Here is a 17,345-nt window from a genome sequence, read left to right on the forward strand (position 1 = left end):
TAGCGCGTCGCTCGCGCCTCGGCAAGATGCACTTATCAGATGTGAAATCTACTTGGTTCCCTACAGTGCCTTAGTGCATGAAATTGGAGCAGAGCGGAGTGCAAGCGGCGCTCAAATGAAACTGTCTATTAATAATGTACCTATGTTTATTAATTTGTAGAGATATGCTTGGGCCATTGTGTGGGCTTATGACAATGCATAGACTCCCCTTATGAGCCACTCCCACCTCCGCTACGTAGGACCAATCCTAAAGTGTTTTTGGTTATAAAGATATCGCCATTATGAGGAAGCCATGGTTTTAGAAGTGAAAACCAAGCAACAAATGAAGCTGGCTTTGTCACATACATTTTGTTATTGTGGTGCAGCAACTTTCAGCGAAGACTTTTTGACGCTGCGCACGCAAGTCTCTATAGATTTTGGGAGGAGCCGCAGGTACAATGCATAAACCGTCATCTTTAAAACACCTGGAAATCATTCCTTTTGGCGGCATCGGTCCGTCTATGCAAGTTCTGGGTGACATTGTGAAAGACTTCCTGTATCATGCGGAAGTGCTACGTCTACATCTCGTAGTACATATGAGGAAGCTTTAGCTCGGTGCCTCCTATCTAAATACCTGAGAAAGGATAAATCGTTTTTCTCGGCAACCACTGTGCCAAATTTGATGAGGTTTGTTGTACTTAAAAGAAAAAATGCCAACCCTTCCTCTACCGGAAAATGGGGGTAAGCGAAGCTTTTCGTGTGTTTCTTCGGTTTTCCTCGGAACGAATTGCACTGACGAATAGCAAGTTCTGCTCGAACCACAACTGGTCACACGCACAGCAACTGGCTCCGAAGTTCCGGTTGAAAAACTCGCGTTGAAACTTGGCCGTCGCAGCGGGGAAGTCGTCACTAGCGTTGCCGAAGCGTGCACCACCGTTGTCGGGTTCCTGGGGGGCAAGATGACACTGACGTTTGGCCTCAACATCGCGCTCCCGCAACTCGGGGTCCGCGGCTCTTTGCTGACGTTTCGCCTGGGCTTCGGAAACCCTCCCGCTAGAAACGGCACGTCGACCATGAGCCCCTTCCCGAGCGAGTTCGCGGCGCCGTTGCTCAAACGCAGCCTGTTCCTCGGCGGAACGCACCACGCGCAGCCTTCCCAACCAGACGCCGAGACTGATCTGAGGCGACGGAAGCCCGGTGGAGCGCGCGCCAACTCCATTTCCTTCCATTTCCCCTCTCCGCGACACACCAAACGACCCTGGTTGGCCACGCACGTCACGTGGTCCGGCGCCGGCGCAGCTGGAACAGCTGCTCTACTGTGGGAGTAGCCGGGTGTTTTTGCGCGACCATGACAGCGCCACCGAAACTTGTGAGCCAATGCAAGCTTCTCTTGAAAAGTTAGAATCTGGGGACTGTTTCTTGCGAATTTTCGATTTAGGTCGTGAATATTTTAATAAAGATTGACATAAATTGCAAATTGTCAGAAAACAACATTATCAAGTTGACAACTTTGTAACTCAGCAATGAAATAGGATATCACAGTTCTCTAAACTACATCTAATAGTGCATCTAAAGCGGTCAAAATTTATATATTACACATTGCTCTCGCAAAAACGAGCAATATGTGAGTAGAGCTTTTGCAAAACCATTGTAAAAAATGCAACAAATTCACGTAAGGTATTAATTGACATCAAATTTGTCCGCTTCGGATGGTCTAATGGATGCAGTTTACGTAACCGCGAGATCTATTCTAGGTGCCGAGCTATTTGTAACCTTGTGCTTCTATTTTTTTCAAGCTTACCAATTTTTAAAACTTCCATTAAAACAATTCAGGCCCTAAATCAAAATTCCGCTTCAACAGTCACTATAATTTAACTTTCTCTCTCAAATTCAACAAATGTCATTAGAATTGGCCGAATGGTTATCTCAGAAATGCGTTTCTGCGTTTTAAATCTATTTGAATAGGCGGCATCGGAGTTGGGCCCGAGCTAAAGCTTCCTCTCAAAGAGACGCAGAATCCATCACAACAAACAGTGCCAATTAGCCATGTCTCAAAGCAGCAGGAAGAAAGACGCTCATGTCCCGAAACACCCGTCGTGAAGTTCCTATCCCACACGAGAGGAGCGTGAGAAAGCATTTAGTGTAGACATTTTTATTAATTCAGATACCAACTATTAATCCACAAGTACCGCATTTCAATTTAAATGAAAACAGTATATAATTATCTGTAATTTTCTCATAAAATTTGCCTACTGGGCGCGAACGTTGTCGTTCAAAGAGTATCTGGGTGCCTTTAGTAGATCCGAGAGATATAATCTGCATATCTACAAATTATTGTTCCTGTAATAGGAGGGCCTTGAAGCGTGTTCTGGAATATAATTAGGATATTCAAGGAAGGTATTCTAAAATAACATGCCTTGGTCTTTTTATGAGACCTATATGAGGGCAAAATATTTGCAGAAACGCGAATTAATCTCGTGGAAATTTTCCAGCACCCCTGTATATGCCAGAAGTTTGTTGCAATAATCAGTTGTGCACCCGATACACGTGAGCGCCTCCATCGTATGGTGCCCGTATAAATAGAATCAAATTAATCAAACTGAATCAATAAAAAAGAAAGCTGTCCACTTTATTTTTTAGCGTTAAAACTGCGAAATCTTATATACTTGAGTGGTACATTCTAAAGCACTGCACGGGCTCGGGCTTACCCGAAAGCCCGGGCCCGGCCCGGCCCGTGGGCCGGGCCGGGCCGGGTAGAGCAGTTTTTTCACGGGCTCGGGCCGGGCTCGGGCACGGCGTGTGTTTTTGACCCGGGCCCGGGCCGAGCTCGGGTTTTTTGACGCAGGCCCGGGCCAGGCTCGGGCTTTCTGCGAGTTATTCTCGGGCTTCTCAACTCTGAAAAACATGTATTTTTCGGTCTCGGGCCGGGTTCAGGCCGATTCGAGCCGGGCTCGGGCCGGGCTCGGGCTTAAGAGCTCGGTTTTTTGACGCAGGCCCGGGCAGGCTCGGGCTTTCTGCGAGTATTTCTCGGGCTTCTCAACTCTGAAAAACATGTATTTTTCGGTCTCGGGCCGGGTTCAGGCCGATTTCGAGCCGGGCTCGGGCCGGGCTCGGGCTTAAGGTAAAGGGGTGGCGGGCCGGGCCGGGCGAGTAACGTAGATTATTTCCGGGCCCGGGCCGGGCCCGGGTCTCGCCATAAAAGTTTTGATCGGGCTCGGGCGGGCCGCCCAATGTAAAAACGGGCCCGGGCCGGGCCCGGGCCGCAAAAATCGGCCCGTGCAGTGCTCTAGTACATTCATTAAAGTTAACGCCACGTTCCCACACACCAACGTAATTGCATATTACGTTGGCGTCTGTCCACCAGTGTACTCACGTTTGCTCCAGCGTCATCATCAAAAATTTACCATGGGCCAAATTATTGTACTTTTTTTCTCCCGGTAGGATATGCTCCAAAATATCTCTTTCCTACCAACGATAGGCATTTGAAACTTTATAAAAAAGGTGCAGCAGTGCTCAGATAGTTTTTGGTGTGGACGACGGCTGAGATGGGCGACCGCCTTTAATTGCGGGGTGAATGCCATTGTGTTGTGTAACCACATCACTTCTTATTCATTTTCTTTCCTTATTCTCTCTTTATTTTCTTCTTTTCTTCCCACTTCTCCCTACATCAGTGTATGGTAGCAAACCAGATGAAACCATGTTCTTGTACCAGGTTTTTCTTTTCTTTCTCTCTTTCTCTCTCTAAAACGTTATAACTGGTATTACCCATTTTTTTACCACTGGAAAAGTCCTTATCGATCATAAACGACGACTCACCCCTCTCTTGTAAATCTGTGACGCCGTAAGAATGAAAACCTTTCGCAAAGAAAATGTGCGTTGTTTCCTTTCGTTTCTCTTGATATGATATCTGATTGCTGGGTATATTTGACACTTTTATGTATTCAATTGGCATTTACGTGTAATTAAATCTTATGTTACGGCCACATTTGAGGCTATAGTATGTCTAAATAAAGAAAAAACACCAGAGCACCGCGTCGCTCGAGATGGAGCCGAACAACCGCAAACTAAATATCGCAGCGACTTGTTCGGCACAAAGAATTATTGACGGTCATGATACTCGGGCTTCTAAGGGAACAAACCTTCTCTCGTCTGGACACTAAGATGATGATGATGACTAAGTCACATGGTAAAAGGTGCTGTCTAGATATAATGGTTAATAGCGTGTAGTTACAGGTTTGTCTATATACTTGAATATCGTAGGAAAATTACGTGTGCTCACGTTTTCCGAAGTCCAATATGAACTTTCCCGAGATACTAAAAACAGAAAGCACCTAGATTAATTTTGCGTAGGGAAAGAACCTTTTCTAAGCACTTCATAATGAAGAAATGTGGAAAACAAAAGGCACGATATGCACGGGCACACCCGTGTTGAGCTTTGTTGCGCTAGCTCACGCAACTTATTTATATCCTCGATCTCCAAGTGAATCTTCCTCGTTTGGTAGGATTTGTTCATTACCGATGCAGAGCTCGTTGCAGTCTCGCGCCGAAGATCGATGGACTCTTCGCGCTCACTGCCTCACAAAAGTGGCGATTTGAAAGAAGCCACGCAAGAGGGCGCAAGTTCCTAAATAGCAAGCCTCGTCCTCCTTTGACAGCATTTGCGTGCAGTCTCACCACCTCCCCAACCCGCTTCTCCCGATTCTAATTTGCTGCGCGTTTACCTTTGTACGAACTGTACGACGAATCGCCGTAGCCGGCAGTTGGCGTGGAGTAGCCTCGACTCGAACTTCTCGAGCCGGCCGCAGCGAGCGCTGCACAAGCCAGGAGGGTCAAAACCTGAGGGAGAGCATGAATACGCAAATGAGAAAAGCTGCTCCACACGGAAAACCGGTCGCGAAAATAAAGAAGAGAGACTCTCATTCCCCCCCCCCCCTCTTCTTTTTTTTTTTTTTTTTTTTGATTGGCCTTTTCATTCGAAAGGGCAGCCGCCGATTGCAACTTCTTACCGCTTCCCTTCCTGGAGTGCACCAGATTTAAAAAGCGGGTTGCACAGCAGGATGTACTCATAGTGGGCCACGTAAATCACAACAGGAAAAGAAGGCTGTTTCGAAAACACATCGATAGGGCACGTCGAATGGCTAAAATACTGCTTCCCGGATGCCCTGGCCTTCTTTCGTTGTTTTTTCTTCTACTCTTTTTTTTTTTTTTTGGTTCTCTGGCATCGTTTACACCACACTTCCGAAGAGAAGGCGCGAATCCGCATCAGTTACGTGCAAACGGGAAACTGCAGTGTGCCTCTCACGCTCCATAGGTATTTCTTCTTTTTCTTTGTTTTTGTGTGTGATAAAAATTTAGTATCATTTCGTTAAGATGACATCACACTTTTCTCGCGTCTCTCGACTTACAAAAGAAAAAAAAGCGTACTGGTAGAGGAAAATTACGCTGATGCCTGTTATTGGCTTCCGGGTGGTGCAAGACGCAATCCGTCATTCTTTTCTTTTTTCGCGCAGTTTCATTATCGTCATAGCCTGGAAAGAAAACGTCGTGTTAAAGTTTCGTGAACTGAGACACCAGATGAAGCTGTGGGCGCGTTCCAACCAACATCTTATGACAGTTTAGTGCGAAGGGCTTTTATCCAGCTGCCCATCGCACAACGTCGACGTCAAAGTATTTTATCTTGCTTTCCACGGGAATTTCAGATTTCGGATAACTTCGTTAGTCTAGAATGTCATGTCACTGTCAAGCGATTATTCTAAAGACGCCCTTCATAAAATGCCGCTGGAACTGGCTGCAATGGCAACGGAGGAAGAAGCGGTTGCGCCATGTATCTCTCATTAAGGAAATGTGATTTTCATTGATGTCGTAATTCACAAAGTGCTGACTCGGGAATAAAGCCTCGGTTGCCATGGAACCCTGAAAGGGAAGAAATCCCTACACTATGTTTCTGAGTTTTTGCTGATCATGAAGGCCGTTCCCATTAATGTGCGCAAAGATAATAGTCCCAGAGATGAAACCTGCACAAAAGTAATGGAAGCGTGCAGAATAGCTCCACTGGCAGAATAGCTTGACACACCGCCCGTCACAAAGCAACCCCCGCATGTTTTTTTTTTTTTCGATTATGCATAGCTCAGCGCAATAAATCACATTTTTGTGGATTTTTGTGGTAATCACTGAAGCTAGGTTGAATCTTCCACTCATTCTTGAGCTCTTATATACCATCCTAAATGCTCTCTTGTATCAGCATGCGCTTGTATACCGTGCTGTTAGTTGTAGCTCCACCAAGTAGCAAAGAGTGGGTCTGGCAGTGCGTTCTTGTGAATAAGCGACATATCTATATTTGGAACAGTCGTTAGCCCTTATTTATGGCGTTGCGTTGCGCCATTGGAGCTACGTCTAAGCGATGACGCCAACAACCACGCTACTGCTCGCCAATGGGCTGCGGGCAATTTTCTTGCTCCGTCCTGGCGGACACACTTCCGGTGAAAGCTCCACCGATTCTCTTTCTGTTCTAATCCTGTGTTTTTTAAGCATGCACATCCGTTCAGCGAAATGTTACGTATTTGTTTTATTCTGTCCCTGAGCAGGCTTGTCAAAATTTCAAGTGTCAAATTGTTTTCCACATTACATTCCTAATTGAGGCTCCAATGGCATATAATATTGGTATAACTTGACAGCATAGTCAAACGCTTGGAAAATCAAATAGACTAAAAACATTGTGCCGAGTTCGATGCCTTGTGCTTGCCCATTTTCACCTATTCATGTCCAGATTAGCGTGGCATGTAGCAATAACTTATCTACTGAAGCATACAGTGCAGCGTTACTGAAATTTGAACTGACACAAAGTTCAATATCGGATATGTGTGTGTGCATTACTCTCTTGGTGAAGGCAAAGACATGGTCGATTCAAATTGGCCGCGAATCTTCGGGCGAAAAGAGGTCCAGAACCAATTGTAACCGGCATCAGCAAGAGGCGTTATGGGAGCAGAAACTAAAGTCTGACTATGTGAGGAGGGAACAAACATTGAAAAAGAACATTTTTTAGGTTGAACAAGACACAGTTTGATTTCATTCAACGAAAGTAAACTTCCTAAACAAAGTAACGTATGTGTGGTGAGGAAATAAAAGACAACGCTCTTTTACTTTATCGTCAACAATGCATAGCACGTTCTCAGCAGCCGCTATAAAAGGGGGCGTTTACGCCGCTATTGATTGCAATACAGTGCAGCTCTTCAGGTGTGCAGAAAGGCGTGCTCGTAAAGATCACCTGCTGCTACACGCCCCCTCACACGGTGTGTTGTTTTTGTCGTCAACGTTTGTCTGAATTCTGGTGTCGGTGTGTTTTCGAGCTCTGTTTCGTCGTTGTTCTACGTGTTCAGTCAAAAGTATACTGAGTTACGACAACAAGACAAGTTCGCTTTAGCTGCCTTGATGCGAATGCGTTGACCGACGGGCTTGCCGTCTGACAATGTGTCCAGCCCTCAACATCCAAAGATTTATTTGGCCTGCAAAGAAGCGATGTGTTCTGTGAACGGATGTAATTTCGACACTCGTACGGCTAACGTTTCACTGCGTCGCTTTGCGCGCTAAAAGCTCGAAGTGCCCATCGAATTGAATTGCGGGGCATTTGAAAATACAGCTCTAATGGCAGGCCATGAAAACAATTTCCGCGCCTTTCACGACATAAATGTCGTCACCAAGGAGGTTATTGGTCGTCACCTGTTTTTAACGGATATCGCTTCACAATATATTTTGTTCCGCCGGAAGTGTTCCCTCATCACACAGACGGCGCTGAGCGTCATGGACCACCGAAGAACAGGCATGATTTGAACGTATGGACTCATATGAAAGCTTTGCTACCATGTGTATTTACATTGGCAAACACAAAATAAGGCCAAGTTTGGCATAATAGTTATTCAGTAGATCTTGAGCTCATTACGACATGGTAACATGTTTTTCGCCGTTTTGTGTGGTCGGTCTAGTCCACGATAAAAAGAATAAGACATAGAAACGATATAACGGCAAATGGCATCTACATCGCTTATTTTACAAGAGCAGGCTATAGAAGCAAGATAAGCAAGAGAATCATACACAATGTTTAAAGAGGAGTCAGATTAAGAGAAAATATAATTATGTGGAGCGCGAAAGTTAGGACGACCGACACGTAAGCTGCAGAGCTGATCACTGGAGCCTACGCCCCTCTACCTCTTTATTTTCCTAGTATCGTAAGAGATGCGGGTGCTACAATTCCTTTCCGCAATAACTAGTTGTGAAGAGAGATCTAAGCTCCTTAAAAAAAATTGTTCCTTGCGTATGCTAATCCAAGCCGATGCTGGATTAAGCGACAAGAAAAATATAGGCAGAATAAAGCTAGGTTAGCTTAATATTTTCTTCGCTTTTTCTCCGTTCGCCATCTGCATGCTAAGTAACGAGACTCATTTCTGGAAACTATGCCTACGCTGGCTTAGCACACGTGTGCTCATAAGACTTTCTCCTTCAACAAATGCAAATGCAGGAAGCGTTTTCTCAATTCAACTACTTCCTTCCTCCTGACGAAATCTTACGGATTATTCCTGGTTCCGGTAATCTCGCACACTTTCGGCTAATTTTGCAGACCTTCTGCTTTTGAAGATATGCAAGAACGTTGGCGACGATGACCCAGGAAAGAAACGAAGGAACATGCACTCGTATCGCACTGCAGCGCAATATGCTTGTTTTCGTACAACCAGGAAATAAAAAAACCGTCATGGCTACAGATGAATCCGTAGCTTTATGAAAGCTTTTTACCCATCTTATAGAAAGTGCAACGTGCGTAATGTACTTCATTTTGTTCTGCTTCGATTCGTTTAGCCACTGCGAATAAATGGAGTCCGGATACGGCGCCTGAAAGTTTATTTCCTTTTGTGAACCTTGCTCATTTGTTTCGGGGTCATTTATACTTCAAATTCGAATGTAAAACTTTTGTTGGTGTCATCACAATAAATGGTCATAACTTCAGCATCAACTGCTCAGCAGACAAACGGCTTCCTTATTTAAGAAAACAGGCAACCCTTTAGAAGCCAACTGCAACTAAATTTCACTTTCGCTACATTTGTTATAAATGAGTGGCATGTACAATTAAAGCAATCTTATTAATGTCGCAGAGCCGATAATTGCATACGTTTCTTGTTAGCAGCCTTTATACAGCACCTAAACCGAAGACGCGTGCACCTGGTGATTGTTGCTATAGGACGTAAGTCCTAACACACCGCGTTCCGAAGGTTTTCATCGCATCGTGGGCGCCGCCTTATCTCAAAGGTCATGCCGAATAGCCGAGCGCTCAGCCATGTGTCTCTTCCGGCGAACGGTAATGAGAGCGCTTTTCTTTTTCTTTCTTTAAATCAATTTTGGTACCAAAAACGGCTATTCTTGCGAGTTTTTCCTCGTGATTCTTCTCGTATTTAAAATGTCACATTTTGCCCGCAGGCTCCTCGATAACTGCCCTATCTGAAGCTAGGCTTCTTACGCGGTACAAAATGACGTTGCAGTTGGTCTTTAATGGTCAAGAAAAACTTAACGTTGTCTTGATAGTTTGACTTCTCATACTACTCGCAGAGAAAACACTTGACGGCGCTTGAGGCGGGGACGAAACACGAAGAACAACACAGGCGCCAGTAAGTTTCGTCGCCGTCTCAAGCGCCATCAAGTGTTTTCGATATGTGTGACCAACTGGTTCAATTCAAGATATTGCCTCGTAGAGCGCTCTGGTAGAGTCAGTAGCTTTCTGCTTAGCTTTCGATATTGTTTAACCTGGCATCATCTCTCATTTAGTTTAGTTAAACAACACTGTAAACAGGACGCTTCGTCTTCTGAAGAATTTTTCTACCTTGGTAATTTGGAACCCAGTTCAAAGTTAAATAAAATCTAAAGCATATAATACACGTGGTGCTTCAGATGAATTGCACCAAGCCAGGTTGTGCGCTACCTGCATGTAGCTAATTCATTAGTGTTCACTGTCTTTTTGAGAACCTCAAAGTAATTTTTTGCCATGAACTTAAGTCATTAAATACAAAAACATTAATTAACCAAGATTCACCGCTTGTACATATAAACGCCAAGCCTTCGTTCGAGAAGATCTGAACACATATTGAGTAATATCCAAAATAATTTATTTCATTATTTAATTTCTTAAATATTGCTCTTGTGGTTTTAATTCTAGGTGGGATGGGGGACGGGGGAAAAAGCGCATGAGATCAAAAAATGTGCAACGTGACAAGGTGTTTGCTTGCTGCGACGCTTGTGTCACCTTACTGGTTTCGAATGAGCAATATTTGCACGCAAACTGAACTTATGAATAGAGCGCAAGCGAAAATGATGGTTGATAGATGACCGTCGTCTCGGATGCAACGCCATTCATTGCCCAAACCTCCTCGCCCATTATGTAACCGTTCAACAGCAAAAACACTCACAGATATTCAAAGAATTGCTATTTATCGCTATATCCCATGGCTCCGTTTGATCTATCGCTTCAGCAGAGCAGTTATTAAATTGGAACCCACGACTATTTAATCCATCATCCTTGCTTACTGCCTACTGAAAGATCCCATCTGCGTGCAGCATCTATCATTCATTGGAAGCAAGTTTTAGGCCAGATATTTTTATTCTCGCACTTTCTTTGTAGCCCCGAAAACTGAAACCACTTGCAGCAATTTTTATAGAAAGAAATTAACTAGATATTTATCATTAGGCTTGATGACAATAACCATTGAAAGTCTTGCGCTTAAATTAGTACTTTAAAACAAAGGTAATTAATTTTTGTTCATTAAATATTGAAACTCATACTTTGGGTTGCTTAAATAGTCAGTGAACAGCACAGAGCTGGTTGCGTTGTCGTAGCGCGTGCATGATTTATTAAAAAAAGTGCGCACTCCTAATATGCGAGCATCAGTATTCTTTCTTTTTCTATATTTGTAACGGAAAAACAATTGCGACGCTATTTGCTGCCCGTGGCATCCATAGAAGAGCATCACAAGCTAATGAATTTTCACGAAACAATCATTCTCCGATACACGACTTCTCTGGTGATTCTCTCTTTCGCTGTGAAAACAAGCACGGCAGACAAATCCAGGCTCTCAAAAATCGAGTGCTCCACTACGCGCGTTAGAATAACATTCCTAGCTACCTTTTTCAAAAGGAATGGCCTCTTTCGGCGACTCTCGCGCTCTAGGCTCGAAATTCGGTTCCATGCGTTTAGTGCATTGCGAGAATGGTCCTCGCTTCTCCACAGGGCGTCTTCTCTAGTTTCTCCTAAGTAGTCCTTAAGAAGCGTCTTCAATTCGAAGCGCAATTAGTCGGCGCATTAAGATATTATGCCCCTCGAGAACAATCCAGCGACCTCAGAAACAATGACCTCTTTTGTTCCAAACAGAGAATGCATCGCTTCGGTGTCGATTACAGTACGTATAAACGGAAAGCCGGCAACTGAGACGCGGCAGAAAATTCACGAAATTCAAAGTGAGGTGCTCCGCGTCCCCTTCGTATACACAATGTCAAACACGTGGCGAAGCGACGGAAAGAAAGAAAGAAAAAACTGTATCAACTGGGCACGTACTAAACGTGTCCGCAATTACATGGTTCCGCGGATGATAGCGCCGGCTAAAGTTTAAAACAAGGGCCGACTGTGATGGAGACGAGTCACGAAGACAAAGGAGGTCGTGTTATCGCGCCGGACTTCATCCGCTCCGGCGCGAAATTCGCGTTCACGCGTACCGACGTCTCTGCAAAGGCAAGCGCTTGTCTCGCGTTGGCAAAGTTGGAATAGCGGTATACCCCCCGTGCATGATCGCCTTCCTCGAGACCCGCTTTGTAACCGTTTTTATTTATTTATTTCTTTTCGACGAAAAGTTCCCTGACGCCGAGTCTATATTTAGGCAACGCATGGGCGCATTTGTCCGCGGAGAAACCTCCGTGCAGCCCTCTACAGAGCGTTCTTCGATTTTTGTCACTCGCGCCCGAGCAACCGGGTCTTTCGAAAGCATTTTGGGAGAAAGTGATCCTCTAACGACGCGGATACAGCGGAGGTGGCTGCGAGTGTAGTTTAAATAAAAAAAAATGACGTCTCGAAACCTGACTTATGGAAGCTCTCGACCCAGTCTCCCAAGAGGGGCCGACGCCGTGCGACCGAGGAGGCCAAGACGATCCTTCGCATCTGGCATGTTTTATGCGTATTTTTTTTTTCGTGCTGTTTTTGATAATCAGACCTTAGTGCATTTTTTTATGTAACCCGCCTTTCGCCTAAGCTCGAAGTTAGCGCTGGAAAAGTAAGCGTAAGCAAGTAGACCTGTACGGCTCTCGAGCAGCTGTGGATCCCGTTAATCAGCGACGCAACGCGTGAATGTTTTCTGTCGTCCCCATCATCACGAACGGGTCGATGGCAACTTTTAAACCCTTCTGTCATTATTGTTTGTTTCTTGCGAATACATCGGCAGCCGTTCTAGCAGCTGTTGACATACTGAGCGGCCATGCCGGAGAGATCGAAATGGCTGGAAGATTTAAGTAGGTCGAAAAAAAAAAATGCCATACAGGCACTATAACCGATCTGAAGAGAGCCTTACTAATACATTTTTTTCCGGCAAGTTAGGTGAGCCAATGTCAGTGCGAGACAGATCGGTTTTAGTAGACGTGAACACCAAGTTAGCCGAGATGTTGTTTTTTTTTTGTATTTTTTCTGTTTTTTCAGACGTGCGCTTGGCCTGCCGTGACTAAACGTGGCAGCTTTTCTTCTCGTTTTTTTTTTTTTTTTTGCTTTCTTCCTTTCGTAAGCTCACTCATTTGAGTACTAAGCGACGTCTGCTATTTTTGGCTTGTACCTTTTTTATGGGCGCTCTGGTCAAGTACTAACCGACGCCTACTTTCTAGCTAACTGCGCGTGAGAAACTAGCACGTGAAGTCATTTACTGTTCATCCAAACCTGCCATCTCGAGACAAGACGGTTTAAACCCGCATTAGTGTAACTGTTCTAGTTTACGTTAGCGTCTAGGTATCCCTAGAGCGTGAATGCGAAGTATATTTCTGCTGGGTAAACACAGGAGCTCCGTTCCCTCGTTCCCAGCTACTTTACTCTTTTTATGTCTTCTTGAGAAACGCAGTCTCATTAAATGGCTCGACTACCATGTCGTGCACTCAGCTTAATAAAAGCCACGCTTTGTTTGCCCTCCCAAACAAGAGAAGGCATAGAAAACGTACAATCATTAATTTTCCAGGAGGATGCTTTCAGCAAATTATAACGACTCGCTCGACGCATCTGGTAAGGTCAGTTTCACGAGCAATTTTTTTCAGGTTGGCACTTGTGTTCTTAATGACGCTGCTCACGTCTATAGATCAAACGCTCCAGGGCCGCGACTGGGCTTTGGGAGATGTAGAAATAATTTTAACGCCCTTGAGTTCGGTAAGATGAGCAGAAGTTTTTCTGCGCTTCCCGAAGGGAGATTCCTAGCGTACACCGGCGATGCTTACTTCAACCGACATCGCACGAAACCGTGCAAGATTTACTGCGCATTATATTTCGCCAGATATCACGTCAGACGTTTCGCATTACTAACAACACCAAATTTTTTTTAATTGCATAAACTTTGATAACTGTTTACAGTGGCCGTTCCGTGGTTACGTCGTTGAGAGAACCACGAGGTTGTGGGTTCGATTTCAGGCCCCGGAGGCCGCATTCCGATGGGGGGGGAAAACTAATATTACCGCGCATTGAGGTTTTTGCGGTGCACACTGATGAAATTTTCATGAAATGAGTGTAGAGATCCGCCGTAAGGTGCCTTATATATAATTATGGCCAAGCCTTATGACGCCTTATATAATTATGGCCAAGCCTTATGGACAAGCCTTATGCGCCACCAAAAGCTATGGTACCTGGCCTGACGACGGCGACAAATAGACGATAACGACGACTACTCGCACGCCTCCAACATAGCACTCGTGCAGCCGCGGCTATCGCTGTAGCTGTGGACCGCATGGGACAAGCGAGTCTTCATTTATTTCCAACCTAACTGGACGGGGTTTACGGTCTTCGCCACACGTCATTTCAAACTGTAAGCAGGTGCCCAGAGCAGCAAGCGCTCTGAAATATTCAGGCCGAAGCCCGCACCACTCTCCCTCTCTCTCTCCCCTCCGTTGAGTTTTCTGTCATAGCTCAAGTGCCACCTTGGGACGTAAAACCCATCACTCATCATCAAGAACGCCTGAAGAAAGCGATGTTTCTTTCTCAGCAAATTTCGCTCACGTGCGAGGTTTTATACTGGGTTTATCCCTATTGACTACCATCCGTTGAATATTAAGCCTCGAATAGCGTTACGCATGGAACGTAGTGCACGACACCTTTGCCTCATTCCTTTGTTGCTTTTGTGTTACCTTAACTGGTGTCAATAACATCTAAATATTGCAACTTTGACAAAAACAAATATAGCATACACATCAGTTAATCCATTTTGAATAAAAGAAAGAAGGTCACACGTAGTACTGTTGGGAAAAAAAAGTCTGTAGCGTGCATATTAGAGTTCATCGGCGTGACTAGCCTTCTTGAGACCTTATTACTCATGAAATTCCTGACGTGTCCATTATCGCGAAAGCCAATGCTTGTAGGTCGTTAACCTATACTTAAAGAGCATTTGTTTCTAATTCTCCAAAAATTGTGTATAAATGGTACATAAAACTTTGTGTGCATGCATTTGATATCAAAACTGAACTACAAGAACAAAAACTAAATGTCGCAGTTTTGCCCAAAGAGCGAAACATTGGCAGCGATAGCAGGTTTAGCGTTGCACGTGGGCTCCCCGGGCGATGTTCTGAGTATCACGGGTGTGACATGCTGGCGTGACGCAAGGCAACTACTCCTGGGTAAAAGGAACAGAGCTCTGGCCGCTACCAAGCGTCTCACGTTGCTGGAACCATGAGGAGCGTAGCCAGTGGCGTTGCAGGCGTCCCACCTCAATGGTGCACGAGATGGGCCCAACGAGAAACCGTCGGCATTCCTCATCAACCAGTGAAATAATATTAGACAACGTGACGTTTACTGTCCGTTCCGCTCTTAGCAGTGCATACACAACAGCTCAGCAGGAATGCTAGTGTGCTTGCGTGTAGTGTCTGGCGTGCCCACAACCACGGCCGCTGTACGCTCATATACCAGCAGTGGAAGGTAGGACGCTCTGGCTCCGCCACCGAGGTGATTGAGCGTAGCGTTGACGGTGCGTCGACTTCGGTGCGTCGTTGTTGCAGCCAACCGCACTCTGCGTCTCTGGAGGCCCTATCGCCCTCCATGTGCGAGCCGCGCATGCACCGGACAGCACGACGACCGCATTCTTGTGTCTCGAATGTCCGTTTGCTCGTCAATTGTTTGAACACATTTAGAGTGTTAATGCCCCTGCATATCATGGCCGTTGTGTTACCGCTACGTAAACTGAGGATAGGCCCGTTGTAGGTGAAATCCGGGCGCACCGGTAACGTCGCTGACTGAGCAAACCGAGCACCGAGACGGAACTTGTATTTTTATTGAATGAGTGATTCGTTCTTGTGGTTTACGAGAGAGAGAAAAAGTGGAAGGAAAGGCAGAGAGGTCAACAAGGATGAACGTCCTGTTTACCACCCTACGCAGGGAGAAAGGGGTTAGGGATCGAAAGAAATGACATGAAGCAACACTGATGCTATAAAAGTGGCCGTAGTGGAGGATTCCAAATTAATTCTTAACCGCCAGGGGTTCTTTAACCTGCTCCTATTACACGAGCGTTTGTGCATTTGGCCCCCATCTAAACTCAGCGGCCGTGGCTGTGAATTAAACCCGCGACCTCATATTTGATTCCCGCAGGCGCGGAGCTCCGGGAGCCGATGCCGCAGTGCGTCACAGGCCTTTTCACATCATGGAACTACGAGCAGGTATTCTACTGTGACAGCTCGCTTTTGTGCCTCGTGCTTCAGCTCTCTTGAATTCTAGCAGCACGTAGCCCTAGAATCCAGTGGTGAACGCGATGGCAGCAATCGAGCTTCTCGTGAAAAGCAGCAGCTCGGCAAATAAATGTAGTTCGCGGAAGGCGACGACGATTGCTTCCCATCTAGATCGTCATCGCTTTCTTATGAATGAAACGGAACGGAATGAGTGGGATGACAAGGCCACCGCTGTAGCTACGCTGTACGTTTTTCTCGCACTTTACGCTACACAGTTCGAATTCTCCAATTAGATTATATTCTATAATGGCCCAATCTCACGAGATTCATTGTAAGAGTTGCTAACGTGTTAGGCATAAATGTACGTGATCATTAACATAAATTTTGTGCCATAACCACGATCTGATTATGAGGCATGTCGCAGTGGAGGACTCCGGATTAATTTTGACCACCTGTTATTCTTTAGCGTGCACCCAATGCGCGTTACACGAGCGTTTTTGCTTTCCGCCCCCTTCGGAATGCGGCTGGGATCGAACGCGCGACCTCGTCCGCAGCAGCGCAACGCCATTGCCACTGAATTACCACGGAGGATACATTTAAATGATTACACGGCTGTGGATGTGCTGCATCGACGCTGAAATCAGTGCACAGAAAGCACGAAAGGAAAAGCTGTGCGGCCTTCTGTCATCATTGCCGGTTAATTGAGAACTCGTATAGGCTGCTCGTGCGATAAGTTTCTTCTCGTGGCTTTGAAAATATTGCAATGACGTACGACGTTTGACGCGCCAAGAAATATCTGCTTTAGCCTGGACGACGAACTGTATTATTATTACCAATATCAACCGGTATCCGTGGCGTTATGGAGTAAGAGAAGAGGGAGCCGAGGATTTTGCAGTTAGCATTTATCATAAATTTTGTAGTGCATAGTGAAAGTATGCCAGATTCGGATGCCTTTGATGTAAATTGGGTTGAGGAATAGCGAATGCTGAATAATTAAAAACAAAAATAAAGTATTCGCTCACCTTCAGCATGTGCATCCTGAGGTGTCGGCAGGAACGTTTTCGAAGATGGCTTTTCCTATTGCCAGTTCAGGCAGCGCACTTCAGTTCTCGAGCGCTGCCCGCTTGGGGTCAGGAGAATGAAGCGAAACAAGTGTAGGATGTCACTTCCACTGAGTCGCCGTCCAATGTCACTGCACCGAACCGCAGCTAGTCCACTCCGTCAACCGTAGTCCGACGCGGAAGGACGCGCAGGCGTGAAGGAGCCACTGCGAAGCCTTGGAACCAAAGCCGGGAGGCGATCCTGCTGCTCCAGGAACGATGACGCTATAGTCCAGGTCCTCGGCGTCGCCTCGAGCCCGCTGTGTCGTGGTCACTCCTCGCGCTGCTGCCGTCAATGCCGCCGGTCCGCTTTGGGCCGCCTGTACCAGCTGCACATCCACTCTCGTC

The 17,345-nt window shown here is 45.7% G+C and overlaps 2 protein-coding genes across 2 annotated transcripts in view; both read right to left on the reverse strand.

Annotated features, from left to right (window-relative positions):
* Window positions 1-16,934, reverse strand: part of LOC119461952 (spidroin-2) — a 31,174-nt gene extending 14,240 nt beyond the window's left edge. The window contains exons 1-2 of the mRNA XM_037723314.1: window positions 16,920-16,934; window positions 4,701-4,815 (exon numbers count right to left, since the gene is read on the reverse strand). Coding sequence (XP_037579242.1) covers window positions 4,701-4,815; window positions 16,920-16,934 — 130 coding nt within the window. The remainder of the gene's footprint in view (window positions 1-4,700; window positions 4,816-16,919) is intronic.
* Window positions 16,935-17,086: 152 nt separating this feature from the next.
* The window catches only part of LOC125947509 (uncharacterized), a 181,557-nt gene continuing 181,298 nt past the window's right edge, over window positions 17,087-17,345 (reverse strand). The window contains exon 3 of the mRNA XM_049672338.1: window positions 17,087-17,317. Within this exon, the coding sequence (XP_049528295.1) occupies window positions 17,087-17,317 (231 nt within the window). The remainder of the gene's footprint in view (window positions 17,318-17,345) is intronic.

Source organism: Dermacentor silvarum, chromosome 8, assembly GCF_013339745.2.
Source record: "Dermacentor silvarum isolate Dsil-2018 chromosome 8, BIME_Dsil_1.4, whole genome shotgun sequence".
In the NCBI taxonomy this organism is placed as follows: domain Eukaryota; kingdom Metazoa; phylum Arthropoda; class Arachnida; order Ixodida; family Ixodidae; genus Dermacentor; species Dermacentor silvarum.